The sequence below is a fragment of the Oxyura jamaicensis genome, chromosome 2 (assembly GCF_011077185.1).
Source record: "Oxyura jamaicensis isolate SHBP4307 breed ruddy duck chromosome 2, BPBGC_Ojam_1.0, whole genome shotgun sequence".
Classification (NCBI taxonomy): Eukaryota; Metazoa; Chordata; class Aves; order Anseriformes; family Anatidae; genus Oxyura; species Oxyura jamaicensis.
Genome location: NC_048894.1, coordinates 60,316,927 through 60,340,548, shown reverse-complemented (window position 1 = coordinate 60,340,548; position 23,622 = coordinate 60,316,927). Strand labels below are relative to the sequence as shown.

The 23,622-nt window shown below is 39.0% G+C and overlaps 1 protein-coding gene across 2 annotated transcripts in view; it reads right to left on the bottom strand.

The window, feature by feature from the left end:
• The window catches only part of AMPH (amphiphysin), a 125,390-nt gene that overhangs the window by 55,760 nt on the left and 46,008 nt on the right, over positions 1-23,622 (bottom strand). For both annotated transcript variants that reach the window (XM_035317495.1, XM_035317496.1), the window contains exons 2-3: positions 15,560-15,640; positions 3,988-4,042 (exon numbers count right to left, since the gene is read on the bottom strand). In XM_035317495.1, coding sequence (XP_035173386.1) covers positions 3,988-4,042; positions 15,560-15,640 — 136 coding nt within the window. The remainder of the gene's footprint in view (positions 1-3,987; positions 4,043-15,559; positions 15,641-23,622) is intronic.

Here is a 23,622-nt window from a genome sequence, read left to right as displayed (position 1 = left end):
TTTCTTTCTTTCTTTCTTTCTTTCTTTCTTTCTTTCTTTCTTTCTTTTCTTTCTTTTTATTTGGCTGGTTTTCACACTGAGATTTTTCTTATGTACTGATATCTTTTATGTGTTATTCAGCACTTAAGAGGATTAGTGTCATCCATAGACTGCAGGCTGCCTCTACTGTTTTCAGCTGCTATCGCTAAGAAAGATAAATTGTTTAAAGCAAGTTGTGAAAGCATTATGAAATGTGAAAATATTTTTTACTGCTGATGAACAGTTAGAAATGTATATTTAATATTAACTGTTTCATTAAGTACCATTTATTCTTGGTAATTGGGTCACTTATTTAATAACTATAAATGCCCAAATAATTGAATTGCTTAGAAAAAATGATGTTCACTGAAGTCTGAGGCTCTCACATGAAATCATCCCTCTTTCTTTGGGAAAAAGCTCCTGTTCCTGGAACCCCAAAGGATTCCTAAAGGCACACATGCAGTAGGGATCCTCACAGGTGGCATGCAGAGACATTCCTATTACAGAGCCCTATGGATGGCAGAGAGTAAGTGACTCTTTACCATCACGTTTCCCATGTACTCAGACTCACATGGATATTGAGACCTGTCTGAGACTCCATGTCAACCTCAAGATCCACATACTGTGGGGTTTCCTCAGTTTCCTCATGCCCTGACAGGGAAATCTAGGCAGAATCATGGAAAAAAATCCATCTTCTCAATTAAGTGAGGCACCTTGGTCTGGCTCTTAATATTTTATTATTTCTTAGAATCATCGAATCATTTAGGTTGGAAGATTGAGTGGGGAAAGAGAACTTCATGTAAGGTTCTCCAGGGAACTGAGAGGTTCTCCTGCCACATGGGGTGTATTTATTATTGCCTATTACCCATTAGTTTCCACTAGAACAACTCAACTGTTTCATAATTCATTGCTAAATTTTACAGAAAGATGGCAAAGGGTTTTCTTTCTTCTAAGAAATTAAATGATTGATTTTAAGATATGTGTATCTGAAGGATACATGCAATTCTGTCAGCCACATACTGACAGCTAGTCAGTAAAACTACTTATAGCCCCTCCGAACCTCAATTTCTCTTCCTATAGACCAATTACTATTTCTCACTATGTTAAGCCACATGACAAATACTTTTTTAAGATGCAGGATTCCTTTTCACCTCTGTCACCTTCATGCAAATCCAGGTATATATCTCCCCATCTGTACTTGTACTTGCAAAGAGCTCAGGGTAGAAAATAGGACGCTGATTTAGAGTGTCTTTAACAATTGGCCCATAAAACCTTTGAAGTCACCTACAGCTCTCAAAAGCTAGAAGAAAATATCATGGAGTAGAGAATCCAGATACATGTTGCCAAGGAGACAGGAGGAGACAAAAGACCCGAGGCATGAGATGACTATAGCTGTGGGAGACAGTACGCAGTATTGGCAGTACAACCACCACTGATGCATAGCAGACATGGAACTACCAGGCAGGTGAAATAAAGTACCACATAAAAACCATTCAGATTTACAATAGCTTTATGATATGGTTCCTCTGGGTCTTTGAGTAACCAGCAGTAAAGGTAAGGATCCAGCTGAGACTAAGAAGCACCTCTGAATTAGGGAAGGAGTTTGAATACATCAAAAATTCGATTACTTTAAGAATGTGTGATACTAAGCCTCAGAAAATGTTGAGTATATTAAAATGAAGGGATGAAGGGTGATGAGAAGGATCCTTTGACCGTTCCTTGCTTAAATTTGTGCCCAGATCTCATACTTCAGCTTTCAATATTCAGTCACTCAAAAGTCATGCAGCCAAATGACAACTACTAGAACTGACAACATTCCAGCTTCACAAATTGCATTTAGTTAAAATTAGCTATCTTGCCAATTCCTGAAACCCTTTAAAATGAACCTTGTAAAGTGAACTGCTTTTCTCTCACTCTAAGAATACAAAGATATCAGGTGCATTTATATGATCAACCTTTTCCCCTTTAAAATGATCCCTTGATCACAGCATGCCTCCAAAGCCTAGATGTCCTACATACTGGAATCCCACTCCAGTGCCTAAATACCCATAGTGGAGGTTCCCATGCTTCTCTACATAGCCACCCCCATAATTTTAATGATGGCTGTCTTTCAAAGAACAGCAACACAGAGCTTGTAGCAGTTGCCAAATTTCCTTCTGCCAGCCGTAAGCTGGAGGGGCTTTGGCCACTGCTGAACTCATCAGCTTTGGGGAAGACCCAGAGATGTGTATCTTGGACTACTGCTCTTGGCCACTGTCCCAGTCCTCAGAAGGAATGTGTGCCAACAAATGTGCCAAGGATGCCCACTGGTGGCTTGTTGGCTTTGGAGAATAACATTTTTTATGCTCTTGTGAGCTGTTTATGATTGGATCTCTTTAAAGACATGAAGATAAAAAGGTATTAGCAAACACTTTACATTCCCAGGGAGAAAGTCAATCTAACTTATTTTCAAATATGGACTTACAGGCTGCAACAAGAGAAACATGAAGAACAGAAAAGCACAGCTAAAAAGGCAAAACTTTCACAATGAAAAATTTCACACAAAGTTAAAGGCAAAACTTGGTGCAAAGAATAGCCCACTAGATAGTAAACCAACCAAAGGTCCACTAATACACAAAGTACAAGGAAAGGAAGAGAGTCAGAGAGACAGAAAGAAAACGAAACATGGAGAGGAGGATTGTTGTCACCAACACGGAAATCAAAGCAGCATGTAAACAGTCAGCCTACGTGACAGAGAAGCCATCTGGCCAAACAGCCTCATCACGCTGCTTCTGGCTATTCATACAGCTGATAATGCGTGTGGGGAGGGAATGACTGAAAAATCAGAACGTAAAATCAGCATCCAATGAATCCAGTGGGTCCCCCCCAAAAGAAACATGCTGAAGTTCCTTCTAAAAAAAAAAAAAAAAAAAAAGAAAAAAAAAAGAAAAAAGACAAAAAGACATAGTGCAAATCTCTAAAAGGAGATTTACCTTTTGTCTGGTATAGGACTTTCCCTGCCCAGTCCTTCTAGCAAGTAGCAGTCAAAGACATTAAGCTACTGCTTTGCTCTCCATTTTACACTTCCCATCAAAAGGAGCTTCCCTGCCTGACAACAGCAGCTGAAGCTTTGTTATGACACAGTGATTTCCAGGAATGTCGATACTGGTTTATAACACTTTTTTTTTTTTTTTTTTTTTTTCTACTGGACTGGAGACAGGTTAAAAATACATACATATAAGAATTCTATTTATTTATCTCAAGAAGCTGTTAATGCTTCTGTGATGGTCACCAACTTGTATTGCCTTCCCTTTAGGACCTCATCTGCAACTTCTCAGAAGACAAGTGGGATAAGACAGAATAACCTCTGTATATAGCACTAAGGTGAGTGTTCTGGATTTATGAATGTCCGCTAGTATTTAAATAGCTGTTTACTTATTCTCTGATATTTAATCACTGACCAGTGAGCTTCTGCTATTTGGATCTTTAGTACAAAGCAATTACATACTATTTTCAAACTTAATAAGAAAATAAAATAGATCCAGCAGTCAGAAACAAATGAAAAATCACATCTCAGGGAGCATGATTTCAGAGGGAGAAGATCTATCATTCAATTGTAATACCTGGAAATGTAATGAAACCTGGAAACCTGCAAGGGGTCTCTCATCTTGCATAGAGTATTTTGATATCTAGCATTTGCAAAGACAAATAGCAACATGTGCAGATTTTGTGGGTCCTCTTTGCAGTAGTTCTGCACACAAAGGACAGCTGAAGATAAGCCATGCAGGCAGGACTCTGCACATGAGCTGACATCAAAGCTGCAGAAACTCTAGCAACAGATTAAAGAGCTTGAGATGGATCCAAACTAGAAAAGTAGAATATTCACTAAAGCAGCCATTACTTGTATTTGCCTTTGTATACCTTAAACAATCCCACTTGCCTCAATTTTTATCAGAAGTTTGGTTTATGAAAACATGACTTAAAAATCACCTTTGATGGCTGCTAAATATGCTCTCAATTCTCTCTGGAGCCTGGAACCCTCTGCCTGGAAAAGAAAAAAAAAATATGTAAGCAAAAAGACAGTTCACTTATATTATTGCAATCACATTTCAGTTATAGTTTATGCCTTAAAACGTACATACACTGTGTCAAACTTAATAAGAGCAATTTCATAAGTTGAATTGAGTTACCTGATGAATAATGTTACATCTTGTAAGCATATACATGTTCATACAGAAAAGGTGGCCTGCCCAAGATGCTATGGATAGTGTCTCTATGTATATGTCTCTAGGCTAAAATTTCTGGTTTTATCAGCCACTTGGACAGGGAAGAATTCCAGTCAAAGAAAGACATGTATATTTCACAGCCATGGTCCAGTTCAAGTCAGCCTGGCCCATGCCTTAACCTCAAACACAAAGAAGTATTATTAAGAATGCTGCATCCCCTGCATACCCATTTGAAACCACTCAAAATTGATGCCAGCCTAGACTTGCAAAAAATCCATGCCCCTACATAAATGGCTTACTACTTTTGCAAACATCAAAATATTTTGCAAGCACGTAACTCCTAAAAAACAATAACATCAGTTATTTTGTTTAGTGTGGCTACTGCATGTTGCAGCCTGCTATGGACTCTCAGCTGTTTCATCAGCACATGAATCAATATGATCTTTCTTATATCAACAGACTTTTAAAAACTCAGACTGAACAGAAGAAAACAGGTTGCTTTACTTTATTTCTGACTGTAGCACAATTTGGACTTCGCAGTTCCTAGGATGTGCAACAAAATCTGTACTACATGACAGCACATACTTTATTGCTAAAAAAAGCTGTTCCCCAGGACACTTTCAATACCCTGCAGGTTATGGAAACCCTCTGTGCTTATTGTTTCTGAATATCCTTCAAGGTACTTATTTAAGTGCTTGTAAACTACAGGAACATCAGCTTGCAATCACATTTTCTCACATCCAGCTCTACCATATGGAAAAATCAGCTGCAAAATATGAGCGACTGCTTTGGAGTTGTTCTCATATTTTTCATATGATAGTTAAACCCCCAAATGGAGCACGTGTGAATACTTCAGGAGACAGAGTCTCAACTGGTATAAGCTGTCATAACTCCACTGAAGTCCAAGGACTTCTGATGCCAGTGTACACCATGGGAGCCTGCGTCTTGGGGGGCTGGGGGCCCGGGTCTTGGGGGGTGGGGAGGGAGGGGAGTTGGGAACTGCTTGTAGACAGTTGGGGTCTGCAGGGGAGGGGGAGAGGGGGGGTTGGGCCTGCATCTGGGGGCGGTTTGGGGCCTGCTTGTAGAAGTAAATAAACTGTGTTATGGAACCAGTAGGCATGCTCCTGCTTGTGGGACGCTGGCCATTGCAATCACGAACAAAAATGCTACTTCATTGAGATCTTCGCCCGAGCCTATGCCATTGGCCACAGAGTGTTTCTCACACGGTGTTCAGGTTTTAAGGTTTCAGGGCTAGGGAACTAGGGTTGAGTTTCAGGGTTAGGGTTTTCGGGGTTTAGGGTTAGGATCTTAAGGTTTTTAGAGTTGGGGTTTTAATGATTAGGGTTTTAAGGGTTTAGGGGTCAGCATGTTAGGGTTTTAGGGTTTTCGGGATTTTAGTGTTGATAGGGTTTTTAGGGTTAGGGCTTGAGGGTTTTTAGGGTTAGGGCTTGAGGGCTTTAGGGTTATGGCTTTAGGGTTTTAGGGCTTTAAGGGTTAGGGTTTTAGGATTAGGATTAGCATTAGGGGTTAGGGGTTAGGGTTAGGGGTTAGGGTTAGGGTTAGCTCCATTAGCTCCGCCATTAGGGTTAGGGTTAGTGTTAGGGTCAGGGTTATAGTCTGGGTCAGGATTAGGGTCAGAGTCATTAGGGTCACGGTCATTAGGGTCAGAGTTAGGGTTAGCTCAGGTTAGGGTTAGGGTTACAGTTAGGGTTTAGGGCTAGGGTTTAGTGTTTAAGTTTAGGGTTAGGGTTAGCTCTGCCATTAGGGTTATATGCATATATAGGGTTTTATGCATGTCAGTCTCCTTCTGGGATCCCTTGTACTCAGAAGCCATGTGAAGGTTCAGAAATTATCTTCCCAATTCATGTCTTCCCTGACATGAACACTGGTATAACCTCTTGGCTTGTGAAGAAAATGGGAAGTAGATACTCAGCAATTTCATGAACCTCTGTTATCCAAATGTCAACAATGTTTACGCATGAAAGGATTTCTGATGTTTTTGAACCAGTAAACTGCAGCTGGAAGGCTCTGAACTCTGTTAGCTACCCTCATTGTCAGTAGAAGTCCTGTATTTACTCATACACATGACATTTTGTCACTAAGAATAACTAGCTTAGGCATTATTAACTTTCTTATTACAATAAATAGCATGTAATGGACACACGTTACTCAAACATGATGTTTATAACTGGACTACTGCATAGTTTTACTCCTGGTATCCTAAACCACTGGGAGATCTGTTGTGGTTGGTTAGTGTCAGGAGTCATCAGCAACCACTTCTCTGGAAAATGTTTAAGCAAAAGTCAAAGCAGTAAACCACTATGCAAATATTTTCCATATGTGCTGTTATAAATTCTGACAACTCATTCAAAAGAATATTTTTTAACAAAAATCTCCCTCAGCCTGGCTTATTAACAGGTCACAAAGCTATTGAAACATCTAAGCAGCATAAAGCCATATGCATTTTCCTCCAGTAGCAAATGTTGTATGAAACATGATGTTAAAGCACCTGTGGGCAAGGGCCTGCTTCCATTAAATTTGAGAATAAATCTCTCAATTTCAGTGGTAACAGAACTAGACCCTTCTAGAAAATACCAGAAATACAAATTTGCATTGGAAATCCTTAAATCTTTGAATTCTGCAAAACATGCTTCTGATCTACACATTTTGCAACTCCCTATTAGTGAAGGTCAATGCACTTTTATCACCTAACACACTATTCATTATTCACAGAATGAAAATATTGCACTGATGGCTCCACACACCTTGCAAACCATCCTATACCGATTATAAAAAGCACTGTTTTTAAGATGACTATATAGTTAAATTTTCTCCTTATTGATGCACACTTTCTCCTTTTTGGTCTCTCACACGAAAGCATCTGGTGGCTCTGAAACCACTGCTCCAATTGTCTTCATTAAGGCCATCAATTTTGTTAATTGAGATGCAGCTTCTTGAAGGGGAATGAGAAATAGGTGCCATTTTGCAGATGCTGTGCTCCTCTGAAATGAAATTTCCCAAGAGAGCACTGATGCTTCCTTTATCATTTCATAATTTGTTTTATTTGTTTTACATAAGGTAGCAAAATGAGTCAGAGTATCATAATATGCAAGAAAACTCAAGGGAGAAATCTCAGTAGCATACGTAATGGCAAACCTCACAATCTGGTGGTTTGATAACAGCAGACGTTCTCACCAGATTCCAGCTCTAGAATCATTGTTCTTAGCTCACATGGTCAATCTCAACATACAAATTACCACAAGTCTGTCAGGCAATTGTGTTAAACTGTGCATATGAGCAAGGGGGCATACTGACCACCCAAAACAACATCTCTCACTAGGAAAATTGATAAAGTTCTCTACAGTCACATTCCAAACAACAATTTGGTATTTTGCACTTTCTAGCAGAGGGTCAGTGCTACTGTCAGATACCTTTTGCTACTCTCTGGTCTTACTACATGGGCAGTATTATGTAGCTGGTAGAAACACATTCTCAATGAGGCTCAGTTTTTTAGGATCATCTGTCATCTACAGTCAAAGGTCTTACAGACCTTTTCAGAAGCATTAAGTCTTTTTGGCAATACTGACTTCTGTGTACATTTATTTTTGGCCTAGTTTCTTTAAAGAATAGTATTTAGGTATGCCTTAGCACTGGAATTATGAGAGCCATAACACAGCCACCAGAAGCCTGAAGAGACCCACAAAAAGTTTTAATGACTAAAGCCATAAATCACATGGTTTGTGTCTTACTAGCATTTGCTTTCTGATGCACCAGAAAAATCATTGCTTCCACCCAGATACTAAAGGCAGGCCACTATGCCTCCACAAAAGGTGGAACTATATGACCTATTTGCCAGGCTCATTTATTCACAGCTTTCCAGGCAGACCAGAAGAGTTTGATTTTTCTATCATGTCACATACAGGATGTAAACACAATACATCTTTACTGGAAAGGTCAGCACGGCAAGCGCTTGATAGCAAAATCAAATGAATCACTCCACTTTAGCAAGAGTCAAAAGCTCTGCGCAATGCTGAGCCTGCAGCATAGGTTACTTACTAACCTGCCCCACACAAATGTAGAAAAGCTAATTATTAATGCAGCTCTGAGACTAATACTGGAATCTGGGGGAATTAATTCATATGAAAGCATTTTCTGTACCACCTGGCAAATGCCCTCTATTATAACATGCACTTTTTAGCTGCAATGTAAAGCAAGGCTGTTGCTCTGTTCGCAAACAGCTAGGTACAATTTACATGATAGGCCTTAAGGGATCTCAGAAGTATGAATGCAAAGGACTACTTCATTATGTGAAGTTTAACAATAAAATAGGCTATTGGGATGCAGCCTTAATTCAGCATGCTACAATACCCTATTTAACAATCTTCTCTTATACTCCCTAGAACTGTCCTCCAAATTTGGACTTTTTTGTCTTAAAGAAACACATTTCTTCTTTTCTATTTCTACCAGCTGTGAGAGACTTGGGGTTTGAATTATTTGTCTAGTGTGTCACTTGAAAAAAAAAGGTGGGTTTGCAAACTGCTCTAAAAACACGGAGGTTTTCAGCATGCCAGTACCTACCAGGGCAGCACCAAATTTGTCCAGCCACCAAGAAGGCTCAAGAGGAAGAATTTCATCATTCTAGCAATGAAGTAACATATTGAGTTGAAGGAAACTGCATCAAATCGATTGGACTCCTCAGACAGTTTGGACAAATGTGAAAAGTACGAACTTTCAGGCTAGAGCCATCAACCTCTGCCCCACATTAGTGGTGGCACCCAATAGCCATATAAGAAAACTCAGTGCCTGCAGCAATGCTCTAACTACCCTTTTACTTCTGATTGCTGCCGCCCAAAGCAACTCACTCTGTTTGAGATGAGGGCTGAACAGGAAATACTTAGTGCCCTCCCTAGACAAAGTCCCAACCTTTTTGCTCTCTATTTCCAGTGCCTCAGGACTAAATATCTCCCTCCTCAAGCTAGGATTCTACCTCCACACCCATTACATCTTCCTACAGTCATACTCACATTCCCTAATTAGGGCACAAACTAATTATTTTAATGCACATTTCAAGTATGCAAGGTCAGCAAGCGCAGAATCTACAAGTATATGGCTAAAAGTAATCTATACATAAAGATTTTCTGACTTACAGATTTTATATACATATAGATTTTCTGAATATATACATATATATTCGATATATATGTACACACAGATATATATATACATATAGATTTTCTGAATATATATGTAGCCTGTCTATGCCTATAGCTGCATATTCATAACTATATTCACAATTAGCATGTATAAGCTATGTATTAAAAGATTTAGTAGAAAACTGTTGAGAACTGTTTATTGTGAACTGGATCATGTTCAGTAAATGCATTACGGTCCAGAGCTCGGCTATGTGAGCTATCTCCAGGGTCAGTTATTATAAAGAATTCCCGAAGAAACATATACCAGTCTGCTTTAAAAATAGTCAGAAATAACTTGATCATTCAACTTCACATTCTGTGAGAAAACAATTAACACAGTTACTAAAGCTGCAGAGGCATAGCAGGTTATATCCAAGGGGCAATCAAAGGCAGCCCAGCATGATTGCAGTTTAGACTTCAGATTTGGAGCAATCAACAGGCAGAATCATAAAAGCAAAACATCAGATCAAGCACACTCCTTGGAAGTGAGGAATTAGTTGGAAAGGGTCTGGCCTGCTCCTGCAGAGATAATTTTGTAGCATAAAACAGAGAGCCTCACCTTCCTATGAATCCTGCCTGACCTGTGAGCTTGAGATTTAAAAGTGTCTCTTCTTGTCTTGGGAAAAATGCACTCTCAGTTGTGAGATAATTATTAAACATACATTTTAGGATGAAATGGCAGTCATCAGAGACACCCAAATTATCTGCACATTGTATTGCTTGTATTTGGCTTAGCAGTCATTTGGTATCTGAAGCAGACTTCGGCCCCTCAAAAGATGTCTGTCAGATGAAATCTGTGAATACAGTTTGCAAATACTTCTTGGCTTGGAAAAATAAAAGCTCCCTTCCACTAGTCTAGATCACAGTTTCAGGTGTCCAGTTTACTTTGGAGTATCAATCAGGAACAGCATTTGGCATCAACTTTGTTTAGCAAAGGAACCTCCTAAGGGGAGAGCAGTATCAATCCATTGTATGTTGCACGTTAACAATTACCAAGAAACCCCCAAAGTTTAGTATGGGACTTCACAGACAAGTAAGGAAACCTGGGTTCCAGCTATGGAGGAAACAATGTCTCCCAGTTAAAGTAATTTCAAAGCTTGCACTTTTCATTTATTGCCTGGATTCTTTTCTCAATCTCAGTCCTATGCACAAGATCCATAAAATGAGGGGCTTGAGGGAGGACATGAGGTGGGTTTAAAGATGTTCAAATAGATTTATGGGATGCCTAATCGTTCCCAAAGGAAAGAAAGTCATGCAAAATAGATTGAATTTCATGTGAAATGTTCTTCACCACAGCCTCCATTTGACTCCAGATTAAAACACCCGTGACAGTGTACTCATGAGGTGGGTGCCTCTCCTCCCCTTAGAGATAATACCCACCTCTTCAGTGCAATCTGTGGAGACAGAAGAGCAACCTAAAAATCCTGAAGTCAAAAACATTCACTCAACAAAGCTACCTAGTGCCTTTTGTGACACTCTGCGAGACATCCACAAATGGCAAATATGACTGATCCTAAGGGAGACACCCAGCTCTGTAGAATGGCATTGGGGAGTGAGGGAGGATACTCTGGGGCCTCACAGTTGGCAACAGATGCTGAAATTTAGACACCTCTCTCTTACTCCTCATGGCAGCAGGGCTGGGCCAGGAGTGACAAAGTGTTCACTGACATCCCCCTTCAACTGGCACGTGGATGAGCGAGGTCCAGACTCTGTCTGGGGGATCGATCTGGGAGCAGCAGGAGACATGGCAGGAGTATGGGGCCCAGGGTCAAGCAGGAGGCAGGGCTGGGGACAAGTGGGGCTGGGGACAAGTGGGGCCTATGACATGGCCCAGGAGGAACTGGATGCCCAGGGCTGAGGTAAAATGGGACTCCTTGGCACATGTGAAAGTTTGGGGGGTGCCAGATATGGCTAATCAGGGCCATTAAGGCCATGGATGCCCCCAGGGCTGCTGTCTGGCCCCTCCTGACCACACTTGTGTTGAGTTCAACACAAGTGAACTCAAATGGAGACACCTATGTTCAGGCGTCATAATCTGGAAACTGATAAGCCTCCACGGCCAGGGTTCAGCTGCCAAAATACATGCCTGGAGATGCCAAAGGGTGCTTGAGAGAACCACAGAGGCACATCTGGTGCCTATGCATAATCCATGAATTTCATCTTTGGTGTTTTAGGTCATTAATATGTTGTAAAAAATCAGTGGCGTGTCTGACACAAAAAATAATACTTCCATATATGTCAATTGTCCCACAAAGCAGCTTTAAGTTAATGCCATGCCATAGCTATCAGGTAAATAAGCACGCTTGTGTGAAATGAAGATTCAGCCAGGACACAACTTTTCAGCTGTTAACAATTTCACCCAAGGAGCAGCTCTTACTGAGAGGCAACATCCAGTAAAGCAGACCACAGTTTCTGTTCACTCAACAACAACAACAACAACAACATGTTCTTCACTTTCACCTAATTCTACAAACCAGCAACAGCAGCACTTCACATTTTACTTTATTCTGACAACATTTCACAGGCAGCTGCTTACATAGTGGCAACTGGTATATCTCTGTGTGTACATATAAAATACATAATTTGTTTAAATACTAAAATATATTTTAATTGCCAACTGTAAAATAAGTCTCTTAGCTATATATGGAAAAGCAGTGAGAGGTAAATATGCACAGACATGAAATAGAATATTTTGTAATATTTCATCTTACAAAAATGAAGCAAGTGCTGAGTCATTAAAATATAGCAGGGCATAAGGGAATTGCTACTTAACTTCCTGATAAAAAAACCTAAGATACAATTGCTTGAACATCAGAACAGAGATATAGAAATTTAAGGCTTGATGATATTTTCACAGCAGAGAGAAATATGCAGGATTTTTTTTTTTTTTCCCTGAACTTCAGGGTCAATTAAGGGGCTGGGCACATCCACAATTAGCTGTGCAGCAAGAAAAGGTCTAAGCCTCAGGAAAATTCTTGCAGTACACTGAAAATCTGTGTCACATATGAGTTTAAATAAGGTCCATGAGTTTTGTTTTACAGTGGCAATTTCCTGTTTACAACTTAAGTGGAAGGTGAATAACAATTTTATTCACTGCTAAAAGTCAAAATTTTTTATTGTTGGTTTCAGCTGCAGCAGCTTACTGCTTCTGACAGGAAAATCTGGAGGCTTTGCAAGGCCACTGTGCTCTGATCTCTCCAGACATGGAATGACTCAGTTTCTCCATGGTGATTCATCTGATAATTCAGCTCTGTGCTTCATGTCCAAAAGGGGACCTTATCCAGCTGTATTCAGAAAGAGATGGGAATAGACCACTGGGGAGCCTAAATGATGTTTTCCTACAGAAAGGAAGATTGATCCGCTGAATGTATCCTTACACTGAACCTCCTGCTCAGTTTGGTGCATACCCATCATCCAACATGCTATGCACGCAAAAATTGTTAAGATTTCGGTTTTTGCATTACTTGCTTCCGGCGTTATGAGCACTATGCTCTTTCTCTGCTTTTCCTGAGCTGAACTGGGAGCTCTCATTTATGATCTTTGGAAAGTATCAATAAAAGGATAATTCTATCCATAAGGCCAGTTGACCTCCCAAGTGACACAGGTTCATCAAGGTAGGGAAACAAGAAAAACAGTCCATTTTCACAGCTTTCAACTTACCCAAAGCCTGCATGGCACCAGCTGCTACAAACAACTTAGAAAGACACAGATCTGAAGTAACAGTCTTCCTCAAAAGCAAGTGTAGGTAAGTGAGATGACCAGGAAATAGAGACAAATCAATGCTAAGTGAGACTGCAAGCAACAAAGTAAAGTTTGTACTTTCTCTCAAATTGCTTCTGTCATAGGAAGACCTGTCTGGGAAGCCACCTGAATGGTCCACACCAACAATTCTGTGGATCTGAACACTGGTCCAATCACCCCATCTGTCACCTGGATCAATCACCCCCGCTGTCTTTTTACTCTTTAATACCTTGAATTTAATTTTTCTTTTTCTAAAGGCTCTAGAGTTGCAGAGATAACCTTGGAAGCAAGATTGAATGTAAACCAAGAAGAAAAGGAGTCCACAGAGGACAGCATTTCTGCAAGGTGTTGATCAATATGAGTGATAAATTTAGATGCACATTATAATGTTTCAAATCTTTGCCTTCCTAGTCAATTGTAGATTAAAGCATGGAAGAAACTAAGAAAATCTAACCAATTTATATCCTTCTTATTTGTGTATGTAGCAGAAGCAGTAGTTTTGCCTCATTTTTCCTCCTTGTACTTGAAGAACTGTGCAAGACAATTTTCTGAGAACAAGCCCAGCAGAACACAGTAGCACATGTGATTAATTTCATAAATGTACGAATGATCTCTCTCATTTGGTATGGCAGCGCACCTAACCTAAACTGCATGTGCCACTCTAGAGTTGTAGTATTTCCCTCAGTACTCACTCCTTCTTACCCAGTTCCTCCCATAGCCCCAAGTCACATTTGCATCTATTTAATATCTTTCAGTTCCTGTAGAGTCCTTGACTGCTTGTTACTGTCTCTAAGTACATCAAAGGAGAAGGAAATAAAAATGAAGGAATGTTAAGATCCTCCTTAGCCCTTGGAAGAAACAAACACTTGAGACATAATTTTACTGAAAAAAAAAAAAAAAGGGTTTTCTCTTTCATCTCTCTTCATTTTTATTGACTCAGATTTTTTAGCTAAAAAGACATTTCACAGAATTCTCTTTCTTCATGGGGATGCTCCAGCTACTCCTTTCCCACCCAATAACAGTCTTACAGATGCACCTTATTTCTAGTAACACAGTTACTAGTTATGCAAACAGCTGTGATATTGAAAACAAGGATAAGAAGTAATATAAGGAAAATCAGAAGGAAAGAAATGCCCAGTTGATATCTCAGCATATTTGGAAAAGAGGATGGGGAAGAAAAGGGAAAATATAACTCTGCAGGGCTTCAAAGCTTCTCAATGTTTTTTCAGCCCTATTAAATCCCATCATCCTCCTGACCTTGAGGAAGGAACCACCCTCATCAGAGAAACAGATTCTTTACTTCCCATCATCGTCATTTTGGGGGAAGAATGGACATCTACCCAGCCCAGTTACTCCCCAAACCTCCCACTCTTTCTCTAGACAGACAATGGAAAATAATGGCTAAGTCACCATAAGATGTGAAAGAGTTAATCAGTGCCCTAGCAAATCAGAGTGCATGATTTGTGCTTATGTGGAAAGGACAGAAATGCATGTGGTAGACAGGACTGACTCAGGGTAGGAATTGAAAACCCTAACATGAACAAATTTTTACATCATGTAAAGTGTGTGGAAGTAGTTCTTACCCTTCAGTACCTTCACATATGAGCTCTAAGAGATAGCTCATGAAGGCTACTGATACCTCAGTTCACACTTAACATAATGAGATTATTTTCTTGATGGCATTAATGCAGCTCATGGTAGGCATTAATTTGTACAAAAAGCTGCTATATAATTAATTGCAATTAATCAACTTGGAGCTGAAAAGTTCGTCCAACAAAGTGAGGAGTAATAGAGGTTAGAATTTAACATTGCATTGGGAGTAGATTATAAACTCTTAAGGGCACCTTTGTTTTCATATATGTGTTTATAATTGAACCTTGCTCAGTGATTCATCAGTACTGCCACCACAGATCTCGTCATCCCTGCACTAACAGGGAGCATAACAACACACAGCAGTCTAAAACTATTCTGCTGTTCACTTCATATAAAACTAGTATTACTATCTACCATTGATGAAAACAACCCACAAAATGAAACCAAGGAAATAAATTATTTCTTTGCAACAAGGCAACTAAAAGCTATATCACATTGGGTTTGGGTTTTGTTCTCAATTATACTGTTGAAAATGTGCGTTTACTTCATTGATCCCAAGGAGTTCTGGCATGACAGTGTTGTACATTATTAGAATATAGCTATTTAATATGAATGCACATCTTACATATTTGCACGCACAAATCCAATCATTCTTTTCTGTTTGAAAACTGCTGAACAAAATCTTACACCAACATAGTTCAAAACATTTCCTTTTACCTTCTCCCCTGCAACACCTTCTTCAAAATCAAATGTTAAAATACACTGCATTCTTCTTAAGAGACAATTAAAGAAACTGAAAAAGTAACTGACCTCTTGTCTTTTGAAATTTTGTACATATTCTTCAAATTGTTCATCTTTTGTTTCATCTGCTTTTCCTAGTTTTTGAAGTACCTATATTGGGAAAAAAAATAAAAAGGATTAATGTTAGTGTCACAAAACAAAAATGCTGTTACTTTCAATACTAGTTCTTGTTGTTAAGCTTAAATAGTATTTTATTTTTGGAGTGTTGCATGCACTAGTGTTTCCAAAATTTGTAAGGGAAAGTATTTTGCCAAAAATTAAAAAGGTTGACTACAGACAATGAGAAGCATCTTGTGTGCATGGGCAGAAGCGTAGTGTGTGTAAATCTACTTCAAAGTATGAAGTTCCTGGGAGAGGTGTGTTTTTTATTTGTTTGTTTGTTTTAATTAAGCAATTTTTCTTTTAGCAGAGACTCCCAGGGTCTCAAAACAAGGAAGAAAGAAATAAAATTTGCTGGCAATGCAAGCAAGTTCTTTTCCCATTCAGACAGAGCAAAAAATCAAGTTCTGCTATGTTTTTCTGCTGTTTATGGCTTATTATGTCCAATGATATTAACATTATCTGCATCTGCACAATTTTCAGTGCAAAATGGGAATGAAAAATTTTAAGGCTGTATGAGAAATTGGTAGAGCTGATGTGCATTTAAAACTTTTACTGTTTCATATTTGCCTCCCCCGGCCCCCCCCCCCCCCACCCCAGTTCTGAAGTGGATTGTCATACTAGGTAATAAATATACTGCAATATGTCAGCAGAAGGGCTAGTAATCTCAAAAGTAATTGGATATTGCTACACACTCCGTTTAACTACAACAAATGCATTCTGTTATTAAATCAAAGCATTATCAGTTCATTTTAACATTAGAGACTTACAAGTAGGATCAATTAGGCTGTACCTTTCTTGTCAAACAACCCCCAAAACATTATATAATATTGTTAGAGGGATAAAACGTATCAGGGAGTGATATTTAGTTTGTTCTTCCAAGGCAAAGAAACCAAACTTTCCATTTTCACAAGAAAAGCAAAAAACAGACACAAAAAATCACCGCTCCCCTTCCCTCCGCTCCCCCCGGGCCTCCCCCTGCCCAAAAAAAAAAAAAAAAAAAGTAGCTGATGCCATGAATAAACACATCAGCAGTCCAAGTATAAAACATATATAAACACAAACAGTCCCAGTCCTGGCATATTCAGACCATCTGCCTTTCAACCCCAACCAGCTTGGAGCCACAAAAACCAGGGTGCACAAAGGGGCAGAGAGCATTGCTGCAGTGGAAACCAGGAATAAAGATGATCACAAAGGTGATGCAACACTACCCGTGCAACTGACGTGTGAAACTTCAGGGAATTTTTGCCATATTTACAGCAGAAAGACAGAAAGAATGACATCTGAGAGGGGGAAAAAATAAAAATAAATAATAATAAAAAAGATTACTTTTCTTGCCTGTAGCTATGTTTAACTTTTCATTCCCCTGGCTCATTTGGGCATTCTGGGTTGCATTTAATTCCCAAAGATCTCATGTCCTCTCATCACTGATCTCTTCATAAAATATTTAAAAAGTATCACAGATGGCTTTACAGAGGAATCATTTAATTTAACATTTCAAATCATCACAGGACTTCACATTGCTCCCTGTCACCAATGAGCCGAACAACCTGCTCCCAGCTGCAGCATGGCTTTGATCTGCACCAGGCAGTTCTCTGAAAATCCAACATTTCCTTTTCAAAGAGCCGGCTGCCAGGTAAGCCTTCTCGCCAAGGCAATACATTCGAGTTGTGTTCACAGGAGCAAGTGCAGGCACATTAATTAGAATCAGAAAGATCCATAATATAATAACAAAACAGGGCAAAAAAGTTGTCACAAAAAACTCTTTCCTCTTTCCCGAGATATTAATGGCACACATCAATGTCTCCAGATGCATGCTCAGGTTCAGAAGGGAACAACCTACCTCTTACAGCACCTCAACTTTTTTCTTGTTTGTTTTTTAATCCTAACTGCTACTTTTAAATTCTCTTTTAGTATTTTTCTCAAATGAGACTAAGAGGCAGTGTTTGAACTTGTCTTCTGCGAATGCCAACTCTAATTTTAATTCAGGGTTAATAACATACAATGACATAGCTTCCCAGCTTTCCTAATCCTAACCCAAATCAGAATGTAAAGGCTCATTACAGGTGTCTCACACATTTGGAACGCAAAGTACTGGCCAGTGGCTTGGTATTGGCTGACGATACTTGTGATACTTGCCCTCACTGAAGTCCTGCAGCCCACGCAATACAAACTGACAACTAGGGCTCACTCACTGTTTTCCTAAATGCAATCCTAACCCTAACACTAACCCCATGACCCCATACAGAGACAGCTGAACAGACTGAAGCTGGAATAAGCCATTCCTCAAAGGTCTCTTTAGCTCCCATCCTTCATCTAGCCACACGGATCACTGAATGAATGCACAGCCTTTTACAACCAACCCTTTCCTGGCTGTAACCATAACTTACCACTAAACAGAACACCAGACTGATGGCAAGTCTCAAATTAATCTCTGCTGAACCTTTCAGCACTTATTTATGCACTTCTGTCTTAAAGTAGAAGTCTGTTGTCAAAAGTCTATAGTTTGCAGTTTAGTTATTATTATGACCCAGTTTGGTCACGTATTTATAGGGTGTCTTTGGGACAGAGTGAAGGCTAGATGAAGGCTTATCTGCATTACACATGGATTCTTCTAACTCCAGCCTCCCTGTGGACAGGCTGAAATAAATTTCAGACATGTCTTTCATCTTGTTATATGGAGATCTTGGGTCAAAATTAGAGTTAGGGTCTAGGTTAGGGCTAGGGCTGTGGCTACAAAAAGGAAAGTAGACAGCTCCAGGTTAGTAGTAAATACCGAGCACCCTGAAGAATTAGGATGTGGCATGGACCTAACATTTTATTGTGTTTCCTATGTGATCACCTCTTTAATCAGCCTACTAGCATTAGGCTGAGATACTGGTCAAGAGAAAGCTGGTTTGAAGTGTCCAGGTCACCAGAATGCATCTGATGGTCCTTAAAGGTAAAATGAAGGCTGTGTACAGGAGCAGCAAGTGCCTAACCTCTCTCTGAAGCCTTAGTTCAACCACCCTTCTATACAAGGATTAGATTTAGTAACAGGAATAGCTCAGTTTATTGGTGGCCCTTGAGGACAGGAGAAGGGCAAGTAAATAGTGCTTTACAACAGCATTGGAGTGCTCTACAACATGCCAAAGAAAGGAGATCTGGACAGTTAAGTAGCTAATATTTTATTTTAGGTCCATGTAGTCACTTACCCATATTGCGGATTTGGATTCAGGCATTAAGGAAAGGAAAGGCAAATGAAGCAAAGCTATTGCTGAGCATCTCATGGCCCATAGAGCTAGAATGCATCCTGGACTCAAAGAGGGCAGGTAGCTAGTATATATATATGATACATGATACATCATATATATATTCTTAGCATTCCCATACAGAGAAATAATGTTTGGGATTAGGTTTAGGAACGTCCACCAATGTGTATGAACAGCCTGTACTATTTAAATTTTTATTTAAATTACATAGAAAAAAAATGATGAAGCAGACATTAATTGAATCAAGAAACATTCTACAGCCAAGTACTCTGTAGTTTTCTGAAGACAGCAAAATATATTTGGTGAACATGTTCACCCTATCAAAAAAAAGAAAGGCAAAAAACCTACCCCATATTTCATTTAATTACCCTAAATCAACTACCAGTACGTCTTCTGTTAAAGAACATAAAAATAACATAAAAAATAACATAACAAACAAATAAATAATAATAATTTGAAACTTCCCCCCCCCCCCCCGATTTAACTGTGATCTCCAAATGTGATACTGTACAGTCTGCTTAATGCACTGAATTATGCTAAGGATCTAAAACAAATAGCAGTATTGAACCAGCTTGCTGCTAAAAATATACAAACTAAATAATTAAGTCCAGTTATTAAGAGAATGAAGTAAAAGCTAATTTTGATCTGATGGTAAACCTCGATTCTGTTGAGTGAATACATGTACAGATAAACTGTCTGTCTGGTAATGTGGTACTGAGATAAATGACAGATTTGACCCAAACACAAAATCTGGGGAAGGACGTCAAGCATTGTCTGATATCATTCATAAATGTCATATTTCCATTTGGGGATGTTGCATCTTCAGTAACGATTTTGGAGGACATAAGACAGCACTTCCTATATTAAGTCATTTAAGCACTTTCATTTACCAAAAATAATACATTTCAGATATGTGAGGATTATACCTGTTAGGAAGAAAGAGTCAATAATTTGCTTATCTTGAATTAAAATGATCAATTGTACAATGACTATGAAGTTAAGTGTCTGCAATATGCCAAAGAAAGGAAATTAATATAATATAAACAAAACAAAAGAGTAAGATTGAGTAAGCTTGATTATATTGAAAACTTATGTCTTGTGATAAGGATGACAGTGTTATAATAGTGGTTGAGGCAGTGACCATGATGGGCGTATCAATCTTTCCCTAAAATAGTTTTCCAAGCTATGGTAATTCAAGGGAAAAAAATAAATAAATAGAGAGAGAGAGAAAGAAAGAAAGAGCCTGATTTTCCGATCTAAATCACAGGAAACCAAGAGTTGCCTCAGGAGCAGCTCAGCTCCCTGCACAGCAGTAGCAGAGTGAACAGGAACTGCTAGTAGCCTCATCAGACATCCCCACATACATCACCCCCAGTTATACATCCATATTCTTAAAGAATAACTAACACAATCAAAATCACTCAAGGCAGGAAGACAGGATTGCTCAGAGAGGAATACCCAGGGTAAGACTTCATCATAAATTCACAAAGACTTAACAGATTGAAAAGACTAAAATAATCTAACCTACCATAGATAGCATTAATTAAGGATATTACAGAGTAACTCCAGTATGAAAAGCAAAACACTTTTGAGAGTCAAAAACCATTGCCATGAACTCACTACCTTAAATCTTTAGAGAACAGCAAAGTGCTCAGGATCCCAGCAGATGCAAACTCATGCATCTTGTACAACGTTGTTCTACAACACTTTTTAAAATACAACCATTTTTTTCTTCTACAACCTGTAAAGGAAAAACTCAGAATGCATAATTAATCTGTGCAGATCCCCAGAGTAGTTTCAGGATGGTAATTCTGGACAGAAAATGAAAACAGAGCATTCAGAAGAAACCATGTGAGAGTCACCTATCTGCAAATTTTCATAAGGATTTCAGCATATGCTCACAAAGCTGAAAAAAGTATTTGCTCAATATAAAATATAAGATTTGAAAGAACACTTATCTGAAAAATAAAAGAGAAAAAAATAAATACAGTAGGATAAATTTGAAGTAAATGTGACTATATTTCAACTTATCCAACTACAAAATAGTATATGACAAGTCGTAAGGAGAACATACAGAATCATGGAATGGTTTGGGTTGGAAGGGACCCTAAAGAGCACCCATTTCCACCCAATTGCCATAGGCAGGAACACCTCCCACTAGACAAGGTGGCCCAAGGTCCCATCCAGCCTGGCCTTGAACTTTCTGGGATGGGTCATCCACAGCTTCTCTTGGCACCCTGTGCCAGTCCCTCACTACCCTTACAGTGAAGAATTTCTTCCTAACATCTAAATCTCCCCTCTTTTAGAATAAAGCCATTCCCCCTTGTCCTATCACTACACTCCCTGACAGAGTCCCTTCCCAGCTTTCTTGTAGGCCCCCTTTAGGTACTGGAAGGCTGCTCTAAGGTCTCCCCGGAGCCTTCTCTTCTCCAGGCTGAACAACCCCAACAGCTCTCTTGGCCTGTCTTCATAGGAGAGGTTCTCCAGCCCCCTGAGCATCCTCATGGTCCTCCTCTGGACTCACTTCAACAGGTCCATGTCCTTCTTAGGTTGGGTGCCCCAGAGCTGAACCCCAGCTTACCACAGCCTGACAGGAATTCCAGATGGACCCAGATAGAAAGCAAACAAACAAACCGAAAATGAATACGCATCTCCAAATTTAAAATGTGAAGACAAAATTGTTTCACATGATGGGATGATATATAAAGCATTCAATGTCATAAAACTGTTTTAAAAAAAGTGTCAAATTAAAAAAGCTAAGCATGATCCATGATACCCAGCTGGTATTTGGGAAGTGTAGGAACAAAGTTGAAGAAACCCTGTTTGTTCCAGAAATAAAAGCTAGCTTGGAAGACAACATATCAAAGTATGAAATCTGGAACAGAACTAATGCAAAACATATCCACTGACTCTCACTTGAGTGTTAGAGCAGGGTGTTAAATCCAAGAAACGGAACAAATACTCAAAACTTGCCGAAGCCACATGAGATTCCCACCTCCTCACCATTAGCACATGGGTAGCTGAAGCAAAACCAGAGAGGGAATCAGTACAAGGATGCTCCTCAGTCATTCCTCTGCAAAGAGGGGGGGCAAAGAGAGAATGTGAATTGGATTACAGATATCTGAGTGTTAAAATGATGTACCTAAACATTTAGTCCAACTAATGAAAAAAGTCTTCTCACCCAAGAGGTCACATTCATATTTAACTACTCGAAATCTTTTGGGGTGGCATTAAAAAATAAAAAAATAAAAAAAATCATGATGTCAAAGTCTTATTCTGATGTCAGAGTCTTATTCTGCCTCCATTTCACACCAGCACAGACACATCAAAAGATGGTCAGAAAAAGAAGACGGGCAGAGATAAGTTTTAAGATTATCACATAATAGCATTAAACTATGCACAATGTATTTCACAGGATTTAGATGGATTTTTCTAATTAGCAAATGAATAAATGAAAGATTCCTTAGAAACTTGTTAAAAAAATAATCCAGCCCTATTCTTCATTGTCCCTCAGATTTTTTTTAAGCAAAGTTAGGATTATATACAAGAAATATGAAGTATTGTATTCATTTCTGCAGAAATTAATTTACACAGAATATGAGTTAAAGCCTCAGGGTATCTGTGCAAAGTGATTATTATTATCAGAGCTGTGGAAACTGAGTTACAAAGTAAGCACTTCACAAATTATTATTATTATTTTTATCTAGCCAGAAAACAAGCCATATATAACATTATCAGGATTTAATAAAATAAGATCAGCAACCAAACATACCCAGCAAGTAGAAATTAACATTTTAGCACTGAGTAAAAATAAAGATTTCTGAATTAACAGAGTATTGCTCAGTTTCAATTCTGCTGAGATTTTGATCTCACCATCGTCCCTGTGTAACAGGCTCCATCACTTCTCTTTTCCAAGAGGTGGACAAAATTTCATACTTTCTGCACTGTACAGATGTAAATTTTCCAATAACTATGGCTCACCTTTGTACAACTGCTTTTCTATTGACAAAAGTCAATACTATGACTAGTATAGAAAACACAGAAAGATGCTACATTAGAGATATTGACTGATAAGAAGTTGCTTCACATGGTGCTGGCTTATAGCAAAACCAGTCCAGGCATCCCAAGGCCTGCTGCTGAACACGGGAGCCAAGCCAGGAAGGGTGATGCTCCAGCTTGTTTTTGAAGTCTCAAGAAGATCCACTGGTGTGTACAACACAGCAATGATCATTAACAAAACATGCCTGAAGTCATTAAGGAGCAAACAATGACTCTCCAACCTAAAACACAAATTACTTTTCTCATTTATTTATTTATTTATTTAGAAATAACTGTGGTGGAGGTGGCCAATAAATTTACAAGATCTCAGTCAGACAGAGAAGCAAGCAGAAGGCTTCCAAGACATACCAGTGCTCTCATCCTCCTCTGACCACTCTCTTTTTCCTCATCTTGAACATCTGCAGCCTGGATCATTTCCATTACTGATCTTAAGAAATGATTTAACTTGGCTCAGGTTTCCAGGTCAACACTAGCTAATCTGTAGTTATCACTCCGTTGTGCTGTGCACACTTTCAGTATTAATGACATAGAAAATTCCTGATAATTCAACAAATTGCAGTCAATCCTCATTGCTAAACAATGTTATGTTCTATCTCTATTATTGTACTTCCATTTGTTCCCCAGCCTCCTGTTCAGCTCTTATCTTATATTGGCACAATAATC